The sequence below is a fragment of the Fistularia commersonii genome, chromosome 2, assembly GCF_037954325.1.
Source record: "Fistularia commersonii isolate RoL2024-O1a breed Wild chromosome 2, RoL_Fcom_v1.0, whole genome shotgun sequence".
Classification (NCBI taxonomy): domain Eukaryota; kingdom Metazoa; phylum Chordata; class Actinopteri; order Syngnathiformes; family Fistulariidae; genus Fistularia; species Fistularia commersonii.
In genome coordinates, this window is record NC_141285.1 from 10,792,356 (window position 1) to 10,810,426 (window position 18,071).

Consider the following 18,071-nt stretch of genomic DNA (forward strand, 5'->3'; position numbering starts at 1 on the left):
ACTCTTTCTAGGCATGAAGCCATACTGCTGTTCACAAATGCTGACTTCTGCTCTCAGTCTAGTTTCCTCTACTCTATCCCATAACTTCATTGTATGGCTCATCAACTTTCTCCCTCTCTGGTTACCGCAAGTATGCACATTCCTCTTATTCTTAAAAATGGGCACCATCACACTTCTTCTCCATTCTTCAGGCATCTTCTCACTCTCTAAGATCTTGTTGAATAATCTAGTCCAGGCCTGGCCAACCTGTGGCTCCTGAGCCGCATGCGGCTCTTAAGTTCATGCTGAATTTTGTGTTTGTGTGTTTTTTACTTGTGCAATCATGTGCCTCTCCAGCATTCTCCACGCAGAGCAAAAAAAAATAAAACACACAAAAACGGAAATTGACATGAGTGACAGCCGCATGTGGCTCGGGAGCCACAGGTTGGCCAGGTCTGATGTAGTCAGAAACTCTACCGCTGCCACTCCTAGACACTTCAGCACATCCACAGGTATATAATCACGATCAAATGCCTTTCCACTCTTCATTCTCTTCAATGGCTTCCTCACTTCACTTTTATTAATTTTTGCTACATTGTGGTTCACAATAGTCACCTCTTCTACCCACGCCTACCTTTCATTTTCCACATTCATCAGCGCTTCAATTACTCCTTCCACCTTCCCATCCCTCTTCTAGCATCTGCCAATACATTTCCCTCACAATCCTTAATCACCTGGACCTGTTGTACATCCTTTCCATCTTTATCTTTCTGTTTCGCCAACCTGTATATATCATTCTTTCCCTCCTTACTGTCCAACCGAGCATACAAGCTCAGGAAGACACCGGCCCGTGGCACATAAGGCTGCATTGGAAGCGTTTGTATAATTCCTACATGTTTAATGATATATTTTGTTGAACCGCTTGAAGCAACCGTAAAGTCTGCACTTCAAATCCATTGTAATTGTTTCATTCCAAATCCAATGTGGTGGAATGCAGAGCCCAAATCAGTAAGAATGTGTCACTGTCCAAATTTTTCTGGGCCTAACTGTATATATGCATACAGCAATTCATGAAATTACTATACCCATTTTCCTGGCCACTGTATTGTGTAACTCCTGAACTGACCTGAATTGTGTAACTCCTGAATTAACCTGGACTTCTTGCAGAAGGAGATGATACCAATTTGACAACAAAGATAACATGAGAATGACCCTGATATGTCAGTCAACATCTCAGTGCTCTTGGTTATTTAGATAAACACATCTAAACTTGGCATACTATCGTAAACTATAAAATATGTGAAATTCAACTCAATCAATCATTCTGAGTATTTCAATGTATCACAATATGTATGCTATCACAATGCCTTCAGGTGATACCTCATGATGACTCACGTTTGGTGACAAACATTTTAAACATGAGATCCTCCATGTGGGAAAAAAAAAACTATTACACAAAACTGAGAAGTTAGGGCGATACATTATTCATTGTTATATCAAATTATCTCCTCTGAGATTTATCAGACTTTACATCAGATTTAAAATGATTGTACCTACAACGGAACAAAAGGCTGGAAACATCCACCAACAGAATCCTCTAGATTGGGCAGTGTTAAGGAGGCTTTCACCTCTAAAGATTAGTGGTTGATTCCACAATGGGAGGTCTGGGTTAGAATGTGGGATAAAGGGTGTGAAACCAGACTGTGAATCTGGAAGTTAGAACACAGACCACCCGCAAAGAAAGCTGCAGTCTGTACCCTTACCTGCTATTTGCCAATAGATTTTTGAATATTGGCAGTCAAATACTTGCCAAACAGTACGTGAAGTTCAAGGGGGTACAGAACTGAAATGATTTATGTCTCACCCAGTATACCCTGAATATTTTGAGATGACGGAGGTTCCACACATCTGCAGCAACGCAAGAGTATTACTCCGCCCAGAACACGGTCTTCACTGGACAGAAATGGAGAGCCTGGGCACACAAACAAAGCATTAAATTTGAATGACTCATCATGACACAGACATTGTACAAAATGACAACTTTTACAAATAAATCATGTGTCAATACTTAAGACATGTCAACCCAAAAGAAACAAATACTAGACCAAAACAGCCTCTTTAATCAACTAAGGTTATCATTCCATTAAGTTCTGTGTTTTTCGTTTCTGGCCAAGTTAAACAACTGAAAGCAATTATTCAGTCTCAATATCTATTTTGCTAAGCATATTGTTAAATACAAATATTTCAGCCCATGTATATGGACACATAAGAACATGAGTGCTTAAAACTGTTACTTTAATCAACTTACAGTCTACATACTACCTGTATCAAAGTGTGAAGAAAATAATTCTGGTAGTTAGACCTCAGACTGTACTTAAAAAAAATCAAACATTATCTTATGGAAAGAAGAGGAATAGAACAGGATTGTTAGATTACACAACATAAATATTCCAGAAATAAATCATGAACTATATTGAAATGTGTTTCTTTGTCAAACCTAGTTACGTTTCATTTTAGCATTTTAAACAACTCTTATATCTTGGATGTAATCTCCCTTACTTATTTAAAATGCTTTTGAGTAACTCATGACATAGACTCATGACAACCTTTATATTGTAAAATATTCAGGGTATGATCAAATGATGTTTAGAAATATGCCAATAAAGGTTAAAATGCACAGGATTGCTGTGAACTAAATTTATAAATTATTGCTGTCAATTAAATTTACTTAAATGATCAACATTAGCAAAATAAAAACTAAATTTGTATTACAATTTAGATGCTTCTAAAAATGTATTCATAATTATCTTGATAGGATATGATGAGTGGTACAATCAGTGAGACTTAATGTAATTCACAAAAAGCTGCTGAAAAAATATGGATTTGTCTTTAAACTCCCCTTATAGATTCAAATGCATCATATCACATAAGTGAGCTACCTCCACATCACAGATATCGCGTTTTTGAGCTTTGTTTAATTTCATGAGGGCTTTGAGAGAGAACATAGGAATTAATTTCAAATTGACTTCATCCACCCTGTCCAAATGTCTTAGTGGTGCAGATGTACATGACAAAGCCAAACTGGAATAGACTTCTGAGGGAAACAAGGAGGGGTAAGAAACCACCACATTTCCATATGTCCTTTCTTTTTTTTTCCTTCTGTCTACTCTGAGCTATGCTAATGACCATTCATAAGCTCAGCAAAAACAGTTAAAAAGACTTTTTTCAAAATGACCACTTTTGAGAGTATTATGAAAAAAAATCAGAGGAATATTAAACAAAACCATTTGGTTTTCCAAAATGAGGGTATCAGCTATGGACCATTTGAGGATCGTGTTTACGCAGTGAAAATAATCCAAAAAGCAGGAGATTTCTCTTCTAATTCAATTATTTCAACATTTCTTTGTTGTTTGTTATTTTTAATTCTTTATGTGAATAATTGTGGTTTTTTTTTACATGTTCTTGGCCATCAAAAATTTACATAGGAACCAGCCTGACTCACTGATAAACTTGTTTTGCATAGCCTCAAGCAATGCTTGGTGGGCATCTTCAGACTGCATAGCTGCGGAACATTCCCGGGCCAACATGGTGCGCATCAGATGCTCTCCACAGCCTGGCAAAACATAAACAGATATGAGCCAATATTTATAGCTCTTTTACATTAAAAGCTTTCTTTGTTATACCCAGACAAGCCTTCAGTCGGAGTTGCACAAGGTCCCTAGACTGTTAACGTCTGAGTTTGTTGCACATAGATTACAAACTTCCTACATCAGTATTTAAAGTAAAAGGCATTTCCCATCATTCAGCGCATTTTGACCAGATCGTACAAGCACTTCATGATTAATTGTACTCAAAAATGGTCAAGCAAGTTGCAATTTTCCCCAATAAATCTGAATATTCAGTTGGGTAATGGAAAATGATGCAACACTAAAAGGGTTTTCAGATATTGTTAGTATAAAATGATTTAGTACAACAGTCGTGCTCTCATCAGCACCATGCCTTAAAGATTTCTTATTGCAGGGAAAGGTGACATAAGCTCGGGCAGCTGACTTGCTTATTGAAGTAGGGTTTTTGTTCTCTCAGTTTTTCTGCCAACAAAGGCTGGTCTGAGATACTAAACAGAACCTACCAGAATCACTTTCACTTTTATAAACAGAACTTAACCATACAATCTAGGGAAATATTTGCATGCAAACTTGCCAAAGATTTTTTTTCCACACAGGTATAAATCTGTTGACATTCAAATATAATGCAAAAGACGTAGTAAATATTCTTCCTAAATCAAAGTGAAAAAAAAAACCTGGAGAAACTGAGTAAAACTGTTAATGAATATTGCTAAAAGCTCTGATATAAATCAATGCTCTTCCATCAACCTCCATGTGCTATCAAGAAAGGATAGGTAGCAAAGCCTTGGGTGAAAATGTTAGTGATCCACAGCCTATAAAAAAAAACAAGTATGTGTAGATCTGGACGTTCACAAAGAACAGCTTATGCATACACATACAAACAAACACACACAGACAAAAAAAGAACGTAAGGGCAGAGAATGGTACATTAAAATATCAGAAAAATATACTGCATGTTGACTTGATATTTAGATACAGACTGAAAAATGTTCGGAAATAGTTCAACCAAGTTGCCTTGAGCAATCTACTCCTATTACCTCTTGTGAAAAGGAGCAAATAATTTCTCCTTTACAGATACTGACCTTACTTTTCTATTTCAGGTGATGTGGATATCAAGGTACCACAAATGCAGTGAAATATAGTAACAGCAAGAACAGGCTTGAACAGGAAAACGAAGAAGTAAACCACAGGATATGACAGCTAACGGCAGCAGGAGTAAACAGTGCCATCGGTGAGCTGGCCCCAGCAAAGTAAAGGGCAAATGAAGCAGTCAACACGTATAAAACAGAAGACCCACATGTGCCACAGGTTAGAAAAACAACTGAATAGTGTAGGTGGGGGGAGGCTGTTGGGTGAAGGGGAGATTGAATGAGGGAAGAAGGAGTGACATTTAGTCCGAGGATCATACTCCACATGTCAGAATGAAAATGATTGTTTTCTGTTTTGTTTGATGGGAATGCCTTTCATGTTAGGAAATTAAAAACAGGTGTTGTACTGGAACACACATTATCGTCTCCATCCCCATAAGGAAAGAGTTTTTCTTTTTCTTTTTTTTCACAACATCAAAGAAAATATAGGAGGACAGAAGACGGAGTGGAAATACATACGAAATAAAATATCGCCACAGTTATCTATGTGAGTAATTGATTAAAAGTAGAACATAACCAAGACACTCTTTGAATTATCATATTTGATTTAATTGCATGTAATGGTAGTGGTCAAAATGAAATACTTGTGCTCATCACCTTCAAGCAGTACAATCCTAATCCAAAGCATGAATGAAGTCTGTGACTATATCTACCACAACAGTATATCAAGTGAATCAATAAATGGTAAAATTGCACTGGGGAACTTTTTCTTTCTTTCTTGATCTTTGATGTTGCGACAATTTTCTTGAACGTAACACTATGACAAATTTCTCACTGAGTGTTTGTGATAATCCAGTGCAGTTAGCATCAGGGGCTCATAATGTAAACCATCTCAGTGGTTCACATACCGTACATTTGACTCAACTTTGCTCTGTCTGATTAAACACATCTGAACAAAGATGCATTATGCTACAGATCCACATCAAATGATTTTAATATTCCTCAGAAGCTAGATCTTAAAGACGACTAATGTAGCCTCTCTTCTTCACATTCAAAAGCAGAGTTCACAACAAGAAAAGTTGCTTTAGCTGAGAGACGAAAACCCACTTTTCAGTACATTTCTATGAGATGTATACAAACAGTATGATAAACACTAAAGCAGCTCCACATAGAGAATTAATGGTCATAAAAGATGACAATGACTTTGTTCAGTTGATGTAGCATTTACATAGAGACCATATAACACAAGTGCCATGGGAGACGCAACCCCTCACCAATGAAAATTGTGCCTGTAGCTAATAGGTAGATGTGGCACAAATGTGGCCAGTGTTGTTTCATGAGAGCACCTTCAAGACATGACAAGACAATAATAAATAGTGGCAAAAACACTTGTTTTTATAAATAATGTTGTGTCAGGGCTACATCTTGTGTTCTTATTTAATGAAAGAGTTGTATATGTGGTGCACAACCTCTCCATACTGACTTCAAACTTCATCCAAAATACAAGGTTACAATATTAGAAAGGTAATGACATGAGGATTATCTTTGCTAATTTTAAAACCAAAAACAACATGAAAGGCTCCAAACTAATTCAATGAGCAAAGTTATTGATAAACAGAACTGATCTGAACTGTGTGAAATACATTTCTGATCTTTGTCCCTCTGCAAATACTGCATTTAATTGTCTATAACTGTAAACTGTGATTTTAACACAGCAAATCAAACCACAATACTTGACACCATTTGGACATGATTTTACAACATACAATTTACTATCTAAAAGATGGCTCTAATTGATAGGTGTAATTGCATATATAATGGCACAAATTTAAACCAATTACGGTACATTTGGACCCTGCAACCAACTGGCGTCCAGTCCAGGGTGTACCCTGCCTCTTGCCCAATGACAGCTGGGATAGGCCCCAGCATCCCCGGTGACCCTGAGTGCAGGATAAGCGTCAGAAGATGAATGGACGGAAAGATGTACATTAGGACCCCCTTCTAGGCAGCAACACCTGAATCTGAAAGCTAACCACTCCACTGGTTCTCAATTATTATTTTCATAACAGGTGTCTCATGGTCAAAATGTAACTGCAAATCCAAAGAGCTTTGTAGGGCACCTGGCACACAGATGACTAGGAGCAGGGAATGACGACTCAATCATCTGAGGAAGTAACTGATGAGAGTCACTAAGCAAGAATGGCTGGAGGCAATTGGAAAGTATTATCAGGCTTTTCAAAGCTTGACTCATAGGCTCTGAATTAGGGGGCTTGTATTAAATATCAATTTTCTAATGCATATAACATCATCAACAATCCATAGGCTAGTAACAAATATTTGATGTGAAAGAAAAAAAATAAAAACAAAACAAACCCCAAAACAATAAATCACATGTTCCCTTGCACCCATGCCGACACACATGCTATGTATCCAGTTAGAAGAAAATGTGCTGTGCTATACCTGAGGTACTCACTGCTGTGGAGTATGGACTCATATTACAGGCATTTTCGGCCCAGCAACCACATCCATAATGAGCGGCCTGAGAAAAGAGGTTTGGAAAGACATTAAGGGTACTGTACGATGTTGGTTAAAGGTCAAATAGGACTGATGTTACCACTTGATCTTGTACAATAAGAAAATCAATTTAGATAGGAAAGCCACTACCGCATATATACAGGTGTGTGTGTGTGTGTGTGTGTGTGTGTGTGTGTGTGTGTGTGTGTGTGTGTGTGTGTGTGTGTGTCTATGTAAAAAAAGTATGACTTTTAAAATCCAGTTTCAGCGCACTTTACTTTCTTTCTGCGGCTTCATGCCACTGTGTTTTTAACCAACTTTCTATCTCTTCTTCTGGAAGACTGATGATTAAGATGATCAAAAATAATACCAAAAACTGACTGACCTATCGATCCGCCTATCACGAGTAATTACGTTCAGCAGTTCCAGACATTAAGGTTCTGCAAATTAATTCATCCTATTTAACACCTATAGTTTTTTGTACTTTTTAACCATTTTTACTATTGAAGTGGTAGCAAACCTATAATCTTCTTTAGATAATAAGTGAATGACCACCTGTAGATGCAGAAATTTTCAGTGCAGCAGTTGAAACAGGAATTGATGTGAACAAGGGAAGTGTTAGGGAACTGCATTTGGTGGTCTATGTCTTTAAGATTGCTTCGAAAATATAAAGTAACCTACATAACAGGAATAACAGCAGATACAGACAACTGTTATTTGATCAATTACTAACATTACCGTATAGAATACCATAAAAATATGGCTTGGCACCAGAAATTCACTTAGCAATTAAAAGTAACAAAAAGAGGCAACATAGGTTTGGTTAAATGAAAAATTTGAAAATAATATTCAACTCTGTTCTTGAGGAAGAAAAAGTTCCGGAGCAAAAAACACAAGCCTGTTTTTGGTCTAGCAAGAATGAGTGTTATAAAACCCCAAATTATTATGGTACACACAAGAGGGAATCAAATCATAATGATTAACCCCTTTCACGTTTGATATAAAGAATTAATCATGGTTCGGAACATAAGTCAATGAATCTGCAGGTAACGTGTATCTCTTCAACGCTTCCTTATAAAGTGAAACCTTGAAAGACATGACACATACTGCATACAAGTGTACATTAATACTTTTTCATCTTTGAGATTATATATTGGAACCAAACCATTCATCTTTAAAGTACACGCAATCAATAAAGTATGATTACCTGGCCAACCCTACCAGGGTGTTTCATGGCCAGCCCCCCGCTCGAAACAGCTGCAGCTACATTGCCTTCCAAGTCAACCACAACAGCTCCAACTGTGTCAAGGCACCCTGGAACATTTTCCTGAAACACATGAAGAAATTGGTGAACAGAAAATAATATAAATATTAGATAAAGGAGTGATTTGAAGCTGCTTTCTTTTGAAGGAGATGTTCTCTGGCAAAGATAATTTTCAAAAATTTGAAAACATTTCTTCATCCCCTCCAAATTTCAACTTAAAACAAGGTCTGTGATTTGAAGAAGTTGTCTCCTTTTTTTGCAGTTTTAGAAAATGACTAGAAAATTACAAGAAAGTAGATCTGCAGCGAAAATGTAAAATTTTCATATGCTTCAAACCTTGAGTCCCATCTCATACAACCAGTGGGAGTCGATATTACTGCATTGTATATAAACATGCATGGAGCAAACATTAAAGTGAAGGTAGACACAACACAAACTAAACATCTGTGAATTTTTTTATTTCCAAACAACACTTTTGCTGCACAACAGAATGCATTAAATATTCCCACACTTAGCCAGGATTACAACAGCATTGTTCAATCAACTAGTAAAAAAGAAGAGATAGATCCAATGCCTTCACTAACAGTTACAAAAAACAACAGAACCAGAAAACTATGAAATAGGTAACATAAGTGAGGGATGCACAAAGATAAAAAATGGATCCAAAAGGGTGACAATAAAATACAAAAAACAAAATCAATTAAGTTTAATAAACTACATTTTTATTTTTGTTTTAAATAGGCTAAGTAACATTCTGGCCCTTCTGAACATGCAGTGTGTTATCTTTAATAGATCCACTGCTATTTGTTGACCTGGTCAGTGTTAAACCTAAAAAAAAAACCTTTAAAACTAAGGTGTATCTTACTACTGTGACATTTTTGACTGTACTTCATCCACTTGCAAACTGTTCAAATAGGGTGAGACGTTAACATGACACATTATTTAAAGAAAATGCGCCAGATGCAGACATAGTGGCAAAATCAGTTGGAGCTCCATGCCAATTCTAACTTAACTACAGTAGAAAAACAGATTAATACTTAAAACAAATTAATGCAGCACTTAAAAATGAGAATAGGACTCACATTTTCACATGATTGTCGTCTTTTCTTTGCTTGATTATGTCCTGTGTCCATTTTCTCTGCCAGCTCCATCTTTCTCTTGTTCCTCTTGTATGCTGATAAACTGAACTCTGTATATGACAAAATACTCTTATCTGACTGAATCAACAAAAGCCAAGGGATCACTTCTTTTCTCTCAGAAATTATTTCAGAAATGATACAACAAAAGTACTTACTAGTGGCCATTTTTTCTGATGGACATGAAGGAATACCATGCCTAAGAGCCCAATCATGTGCTCCCCTACCCACTAAAAAACTGAAAAATGAAATTAACATGTAGAAATACAGTCATTTGAACACAAGAGTAATTGATTGCCAAGATAATCACCAAGGGGGAATTCTGCCAGCTGATAGCTTTCCTTTCTGTGCTTCACTCAGTAGATGATTTGCAACTAAGACGGGGTTCATAATACCTGAAAAAAGATGACAATTTGACCAGGTGCTTTGAAAATCATGACCCCTTGTATAAAAACATCTAAACTCAACCATCACCCAAAAAATTCCACTCATATTAAACTACAATTAAATAGTCAGTTAAATGATTCTTAAAGGAGACATTTGTATGCAATTATGAAAATATACATTTCTGAAGACATGTTTAGAATAACATTGGGAAAGACAATAAAAACACAAGTAAAATGAGTCTCCAAATCTCCAAGTTCAGAAAGTTTCTGATTGTTGTTCAGCTGCATTTTAAATATTGATTTTGAACAACAATAGCAACAATAGCTAATAGTTAAGAATTTAACTATGTGAATGTCCTTACTTGAAGTACCCTATCTTCAATGTATTGAGTTATTTGAAAATGGCGCAATCACAAAGTCAAAGTAGTAGTTACGTTAAGCATTTCTATAAAACGCATTTTGATACTTTGCAGATTTAACATCGCAATGTACTTCATAGGAAAACCCGTGGAAAAAAATATTGGCATGTTGTATTCATTAATATTATTAGGAACTGTTAGTTATTGTTGACCATGAGCATGTGACAAATTGCAAAAAATAATTGGAGGGAAAGTTGTTTGATTTTTAAAACATGATCAATGAAAAAAAAAATCTATGGTTGCAAAGACAACAAAAAAATGTCTAGCACACATTTTTAGCCTGGCGAATAAACCTCCACTTATTATTTATATATCATATGCTTAGTGTTGCCTGTGTGGTAATTAAAATAATCTGTTGTCTCAAAAAGAAAGTGCAAATTTTCATCCATGGGTTGTTTTTCGCAAAGAAACATGCTTTGATAACAGCATTTAAGGAAAACGTTTTCAGAATGCTGATGTGTGTATGTTAACACAATTTCTTGACGTCCATTAATGCAAAAGTGGGTGGTGGCCCGGTCCAAGATTTTTACGCTAAATCTCCCAGTCGCATTAGGAAAATCAGAGATGGTACAAAATAAACTTGAGGTTAGTCAACTTGAGGTGTGACATAATTGCAGTATAAAATACAAACTTGGGAAGCTCACCGCTGATGGCACCTACAGCTCCATAATGAAGCGACTTTCCATCCATTATGCTTGCATCACATTCGATTTCCCCTGACAAATTAAGGTTGGAGCCCATTCCCGCATTTGTAAAAGGAGAATCCTGAGAGAAATTGAAAAATGAAAATATGCAGAAGTGAGAACTTTCCTTAATAGGCATGATGTATAAGACAGGCATAGCATACAATGTGGCTTTATTTACTGCAGAAACAGCTGAAAATTATTTACAGAATGAGTATTAAGGCAATTTAATTTAAATATGATTCAACCATATCCAGGCAATCCTGTAGATTGTCCTGATTGTGTGAACTGCTGTCTGTGCCACAGCATCAATGAGACCCTGAAACACTGCCGTTAACATCCGTCATCATAGCCAGTATAGCACAGTGAACAATCTGCTTGATGAAAATAATAATCTTTTCTTGAACAGAAAAGACAAGTTGGCTAATGCTCTTGACTTTTCTGATATGTTTCCTTGTTTTGATGCCTCATATTTGATTTTCTTAATGAAAAATTTGGCTTCTTCAGTTAAGGGCTTCATAATTAGATTTACATAAAGATTAAAAATGGTTTTGCTGTTTTATGATTTCTTGTTACACCACAAAGGAATTCCCCATTTTGCAAATTAATCAAGACCAGTAGGAAACTATTTCTTTAGAATATTTCTGTCAGTATATTACCGGCATACAAAGATATTTCCCAAACACTAATATAAGGTAATATTTCAGATGCAGTAACATTTAATCATAAAATTAATTTAAACAATACAGTAATCAATAAAATGAGAATGCCTCAGTCAATGAAGAAGGAACCTGTATATTGTTTTGAATATTTGTTTCTTTTCTTGGTTTCTTGTTTCCCTGGACTTTTATGTCCCATGACACCTTTGATCTGAGCAGACTACTATAAATGAATTGTTCCCTCTTCAAGCCCAGCCCCATGGAAAATTACCTCTTACATTATCCCACAGGATGTACGTACATGCATCAAAAGTTGGAGCAGAATAAAGCTGTTTGTGATAAATACATATATGTGTCAAATGATGTTTCCCTATAACAGGGGTGGCCAAACCTTTTGGCTCAGGGGCCACATTGAGTTAAAATTTGACAGACAGGCAGGATCACCACATATAAAAACGCATTTGTTAACAGTACATATCAGAATCATCTGACATTTGCTTTGAAAATAAAACCAGCTTGGTTTTGAAGGCTCTCACATTTGCTTGCATTTCATGCACAAACCGGTTTTCTCCTTGTAGCTTCACATCCAGCTAATTCATGTGTCAGTATGTCCACAGTAAAGGCTAAATCAAAAAGCCAATCTGTGTCATTCAGCTCAGGAAAATTGTCAAGTGTTCTCAAGTAGCCTCAAAAATGAAATAATCTCCTGTTTGAACTCCCACATTCACTGATCCAATCATTTAAATCAAGTATGATTTCTGTACCAATCTTTGGTTGGCCGGATTAAAAGACAAATCCCATCCCTGCCCTATAAGCACTGAAAGCGTTTTCGATGTTGTTTGATCGAACTAGTCATCTCCTCTTAATAATGGCGGTATGTTGGGGCACAGTGTGTTATAATACTTATTTAACCATGTTTAAGAGCTGAATATATATAATCATATCTTAGCCATATATAAACCAACCTCAAGCTCAACAAGTGCTGCTGCTACAGCGTCAACTGCAAGTGCTCCAGCTCTGAGCCGATCCACAGCCTGAAAAAGACAGGTACACCTCTGAAGCTTGTTTTATAAACCAAAAAGGGTATAAATGAATATCCAATTAATTTCTGCATTTTTACAAAAACAACCAAGAGAGAGGGGGGTGAGGGAGAGGGAGAGTTGGAGAGAAGGAGAGACGGAGAGAAGGACAAAGAGAAAGAGAAAGAGAAAGGATAAATGGCAACATCCTAACAGCTGCATTTCCAAATCAGTGTCAAGCATGGGACAAAGAAACATTTGAGTCCCGCAGACCTTTTTAACAGCAAAATTAGTAGATTCAAATAACTATTGAAGTCACAGGTATGTTGACCAATTAATAAAAATCCCTTTAAAAAAAAAACTGAACAGCTTCATTTGTGTAGCCTTTGACAACATTTATTTAACGCGGCAGATTATCTGTATTTGAACATTTACGTTTCTGCAAAAAATGCTATTCTACTAAGTCAAAATTCACAAACCCATATAAATAACAGTAAAATGTACCGTACTTCTTTTTAACCTTTACTTAGTCATGGTGGTGTTCTTTGAATGGCCTTCCTTCAACAGTATAACTGCAGTCTAAGCCATTTAGTATCATCACTGTTCAAAGGCGTCCCAGAGGCAGATATCGAGAGACGGAAGACAGCGAAACACACTATGCTTATAAATTAGTAGTTTTTGTATCGAATCACTTTGGTGTACAATTTTTTGGTAACACCTTTAAATTAACTTACTCGCTGGCAGGCTCTTTTGCACACATGTTTGTATTCTTTGGCCTTTGATTCAGAATGGTATCCTGCTCCTGAAAGCAAACAACATGGTATTAAGTAAAAAATTGAACACATAATGACCATAAAATAAAACTCTTCTTCCCGAAACCCTAAAAGGATGCTATCATAAGAAGGGCAATCCAGTTAGCTAAGATTTATTACTATTTTTTTAAACAAATTGAACTTTGACTCTCAGTTCCAGCTTGGGCTCATCTATGTGCCAGTAGGGATCGTTCATATTGTAAGGGACAATGATGGCCCATTCTTATTCTTATACATTACATACATTACATGCAAGACCACATCCAGACATGCAATTCAACTGCCACATTAGTTTTAACACAATGACATATGTGCTCTTTCATGTATTTGTGCTGATAAACACAAACAAAAACATAATAACGTGAATGCTTGTTATGTTGTTGGAAGTGGATTCTTGCGACTTGGTGACATGGCTGGCATGGTGACATTGGTGACATTTAAAGCTCCTTGTTTCACTGCCCAAAGTGTTGTTCAAACTATTTGAGAGAACAATGAATGATTATAAAATGTATATTCATTAAATATTTGTGGATATTCCAATACAGAAGAATTTTCAGCACTCTATGTTTCAAAAGGAAATATGCTATGTTAATTTATAAAGCAGACACAGCCATGTAACACCAATTAGATAGTAAATATCATATTACAGCTACAGCACTGAGAAGAATCCACTGATAATTTATAAAATATTCAAAAGGTCAAAGAAACAGCCTGGGGCAATGAAACAAAAATGTATGAAATCTAGTGCTTGTCCCGCTGATTAGCATTACAACGTTTTTTTTTTTATACTTGATGTATGGTTTGTTGTTTAATATTCTCCTCTAAAAATAGAGATGATGCTTCTAGTAATAATCACAAATATTATGGAAAATTTATGAGCAAAACTTAATATCTAAAGTTAATGAGACACAGGAAAAAGATGAGCAGTTACCTAATCTCCACCCTAGTTGAATTGTCGTGTGTCAACACTACCTTTATGTTCCTTCATTCATTCATTCATTCATTCATTAATCATTTATACCACTGATCCTGCACTCAAGGTAGCAGAAGGCTGGAACCTGTCCCTGTTCACATCAGGCGTGAGGCAAGGTACACCCTTGACCAGTCGGCATTTCAAATTACATCCATTAAATGTTAAATCATGGACTTTAGATCATGAATTATAAGTAACTTGATTTGTGTTTCTACTGTTCTTGGGGGTTACAGGTACGCATTTAATGAATTTGGCACCTTGACCTCGGTTAAAAGGTTTTACTGTAAAATATGCTCTCTTGAATCCCAACACAAAGACACCGGTTTCTACCTAATACCTAATAATGTACTGCTGAGATGACTACCTGAAACTAATCTTATTTAACAGGGAAAAGTAATAAGGCCATTTCTGTAGTCATCACTATCCCCTTGGAATAGGACCACCTGTAAGGCAAAAACAGTGCTAGTAGTTCATCAAAAGTAATTAGGGGAATAAAAAAAAAAATATATATATATATACTGACCATGCCGAAAAAAGTTTTGAGTGGGGAAACGAAGGGTTCTATTCTTGCTTTACTAGGAGATAGATACAGTGAGGGTCAGGTTGCTTCCATTCATAAAATTTCCAAGACACCGTTTCATGAGCATAAGGTCAAGCAGCAGACATTCCTCTCCAACAAAGCTACAGTCTGGCAAAAGCCGAAAACAACTCTCCACTGACCAGTTAGATGGTCACCTTACTCGGATGTCACTCAAGAACCATAGGATGACATCAAGTAACCCTCGAAAAGAATAGCAAATGGTGAAACGTCATTCAAACAGGACCTTAGAGGCAGAGCTCAAGTTGTGTAAAGCAAGAAAAAGCCCTTTGTCAATGAGAAGCAGTGAAGAGCCAGGCTTAAGTTGCAAAAGACCTTAACGCTTGAACCACAGAGGACTAGAGCAAAGTCACTTTTCAGTTTTGTCCAACACCTGGTTGTCTCATGGATATATGGAGACCTAGAGAGGACTACAAGCCACAGTGTCTTACACTGTGAAATTTGGTGGAGGATCAGTGATGATAAGGGGAGGCTCCAGCAGGGCTGGAGTCAGGCAGATGCGTCTTTACCACGAAGGACGCGTGAATCAACAACGTAATGCACAAGGTAATCCCATAAGAATACTTGCTGCTTTCTGCTCTAAATTGTTCCCAAACTCTGAGGACTGTTTTCTTCAGCAGGACAATGTTCCATGCCACATGGCGAGGTCGATCAAGACGTGAATGAAGTACCCCTGGATCAAGACCTTCTCATGGCCAGCCAAATCTCCAGACTTGAACCCCACTGAAAACCTCTAGAATGTGATCAAGAGGAAGATGGACAGTCACAAGACATCAAACGAAGCTGAGCTGCTTTAATTCTTGCACCAGGAATCGCATTAAGTCTCCCAACAGCAATGTGAAAGACTGATGGAGACCATGCCAAGACACATGAAAGCTATGATAGCATATCAGGATTATTCCACCAAATATTGATATCTGAATAATTCTGAAGTCAAAACATTAGTAATGTGTTGTTTAAATTAATATGAATGTGTTTTTTTTGCAATATTTGAGGGCTGAAAATCAAAAAATTTCAGTAGTCTTATAATTTTTTCAAGAGCAGTAAATATGATACAAAAGTGGTGAGCAAAAAAATCAACATCAAATTAGAATAATAATCTTCTGACTGTGGAGACCTTTCTCTTTCCCTATATCTATTCAATATTTACTTAATTAGTATACTTAAATTCATAGTATCCTGCGTTGTCTTGATTCTCTATTCGGATGATAAATGATAACGCACATACTTACCTGCATGTACTAAAACAAATCCACCAACACTTGGCTTTTGACTCTTGCTGGATTCAAGCTTACTGGACCATGGATTGGACAGGTTAAAGGGGGACTGCTGCTTATCAGCAGAATTTATGAGACTTTCCATAACCCCTGCATAGCCTATCATAGCCTATCAAACAATTGAGAGAAAGACATTTTGAAGCAAACATCTGTGGAGGGAAAATTATATCATTGCTGGGGGTAAGCTTCAGGTCTCTACGCTTATCCGCTAGTGTTAATGAATTAACCTGAACATAGGCGATTGAAGTCCTAAATCAATAGTCTGGTTTTCTAAACTTGATGTGATCGATGACAGAGATGGACAACAATCAATGTCAAATTTACTTCAGACCACATATTAGTTTGACGGTTTAATGTACCATCTGAAATTGTGTCATTAGCTTACGAAGACATTGGTCCATTTAAACATCCGTTAAGTCTCATTCAGCTTTAATTGACAATTTCAGATGTTCTTAAACTCCCGCATGAACCGTTTCTGTACGCAATGTTGATTCAAATCTATTAACGTCGAGAATCAACTACATTCCATGGTTTTAAACGCTTAACAATGTAGTACTCTGTCATTAACACTGTCAATGTAGACATGCCCTATGTTTCGTTAGCTTGCAGGCTAATACCTTGTTAACGCAAATGAAATACCATCGAACTTACAATCTATAATTCCTCTCCTATCGACGAGAAAAGCGTGTGTTTACAGCAACGGTTGTACTATATGAGTCTAATGCGCATAAAGCGTAGTGGAACTTCAAAAACTTTGCTCTCATACGCTCTCACTCCAGTGCTACAGCGTTTAGCTGGTTAGCTGCAATGCATGTAAGTACTTCCTGGTTCGGATACACGTTGCTAAGGAAGTGAGTACAATTCCCACTTGTCCCACGTGGTTGATGACCGCCACTGCGATCCAAGGATTTGAATGCTGCATATTATAAATAAATAAAGCGTGACGTAGTATTTCCTGCTATGTTATTCAGTTTATGTCAGTATAAAAATGTGGACTGATCTGTTAGATAGGTGGGAAAAAGATAGTTTATTTTCGGAAAAATATTAAGAGCATTGATTGGTAACACGGGTGTCATAAGGAAGTAAATGATCCATATTTTACCATGCTTTATTTAATTTTATTATAATCATTAGTAATGGAATCCCCACTTCCTCAACCCGGAGTGGGCATTCCACCGGTTTCCGGTTGACCACCATGGTCTCGGATATGGAGGTGTTGATTCTCATCCCGACAGCTTCACACTCGGCTGCGTACCGCTCCAGTGAGAGCTGGAGATCATGGCCTGATGAAATCAACAGAACCACATCATCTGCAAAAAGCGGAGACTCGATCCTGCAGCCACCGAACGGGATCCCCCCGACGCCCTGGCCGTGCCTAAAAATTCTGTCCATAAAAGTTATGAAAAGAATCGGTGACAAAGGGCAGCCTGGCGAAGTCCAACACTCATCAGAAACGGGCCCGACTTACAACCGGCAATGCGGAGCGAGCTCCAATACCGATCATACAGGGACCTAATAGCCCATGTGACAGGGTTTGGTACCCCATATTCCCGGATTACCCACCACAGGATTTCTTGCAGGACACGGTTGAATGCCTTCTCCAGGTCCACAAAACACATGTGGCTGGGCAAACTCCCA

General features: G+C 37.1%; 1 protein-coding gene across 3 annotated transcripts in view; it reads right to left on the minus strand.

Moving 5' to 3' along the window:
• Positions 1 to 17,232, minus strand: part of tasp1 (taspase, threonine aspartase, 1) — a 28,930-nt gene extending 11,698 nt beyond the window's left edge. For 2 of the 3 annotated variants that reach the window (XM_086161432.1, XM_086161442.1), the window contains exons 1-12: positions 17,085 to 17,232; positions 16,389 to 16,542; positions 13,508 to 13,575; positions 12,720 to 12,788; positions 11,057 to 11,177; positions 9,918 to 10,002; positions 9,766 to 9,845; positions 9,554 to 9,660; positions 8,415 to 8,534; positions 7,154 to 7,232; positions 3,482 to 3,592; positions 1,844 to 1,951 (exon numbers count right to left, since the gene is read on the minus strand). In XM_086161432.1, the coding sequence (XP_086017558.1) occupies positions 1,844 to 1,951; positions 3,482 to 3,592; positions 7,154 to 7,232; positions 8,415 to 8,534; positions 9,554 to 9,660; positions 9,766 to 9,845; positions 9,918 to 10,002; positions 11,057 to 11,177; positions 12,720 to 12,788; positions 13,508 to 13,575; positions 16,389 to 16,539 (1,099 nt within the window). In that variant the 5' untranslated portion in view covers positions 16,540 to 16,542; positions 17,085 to 17,232. The remainder of the gene's footprint in view (positions 1 to 1,843; positions 1,952 to 3,481; positions 3,593 to 7,153; positions 7,233 to 8,414; positions 8,535 to 9,553; positions 9,661 to 9,765; positions 9,846 to 9,917; positions 10,003 to 11,056; positions 11,178 to 12,719; positions 12,789 to 13,507; positions 13,576 to 16,388; positions 16,543 to 17,084) is intronic. The other variant, XM_086161451.1, reaches the window with a different exon arrangement.
• Between the last annotated feature and the right edge of the window lie 839 nt (positions 17,233 to 18,071).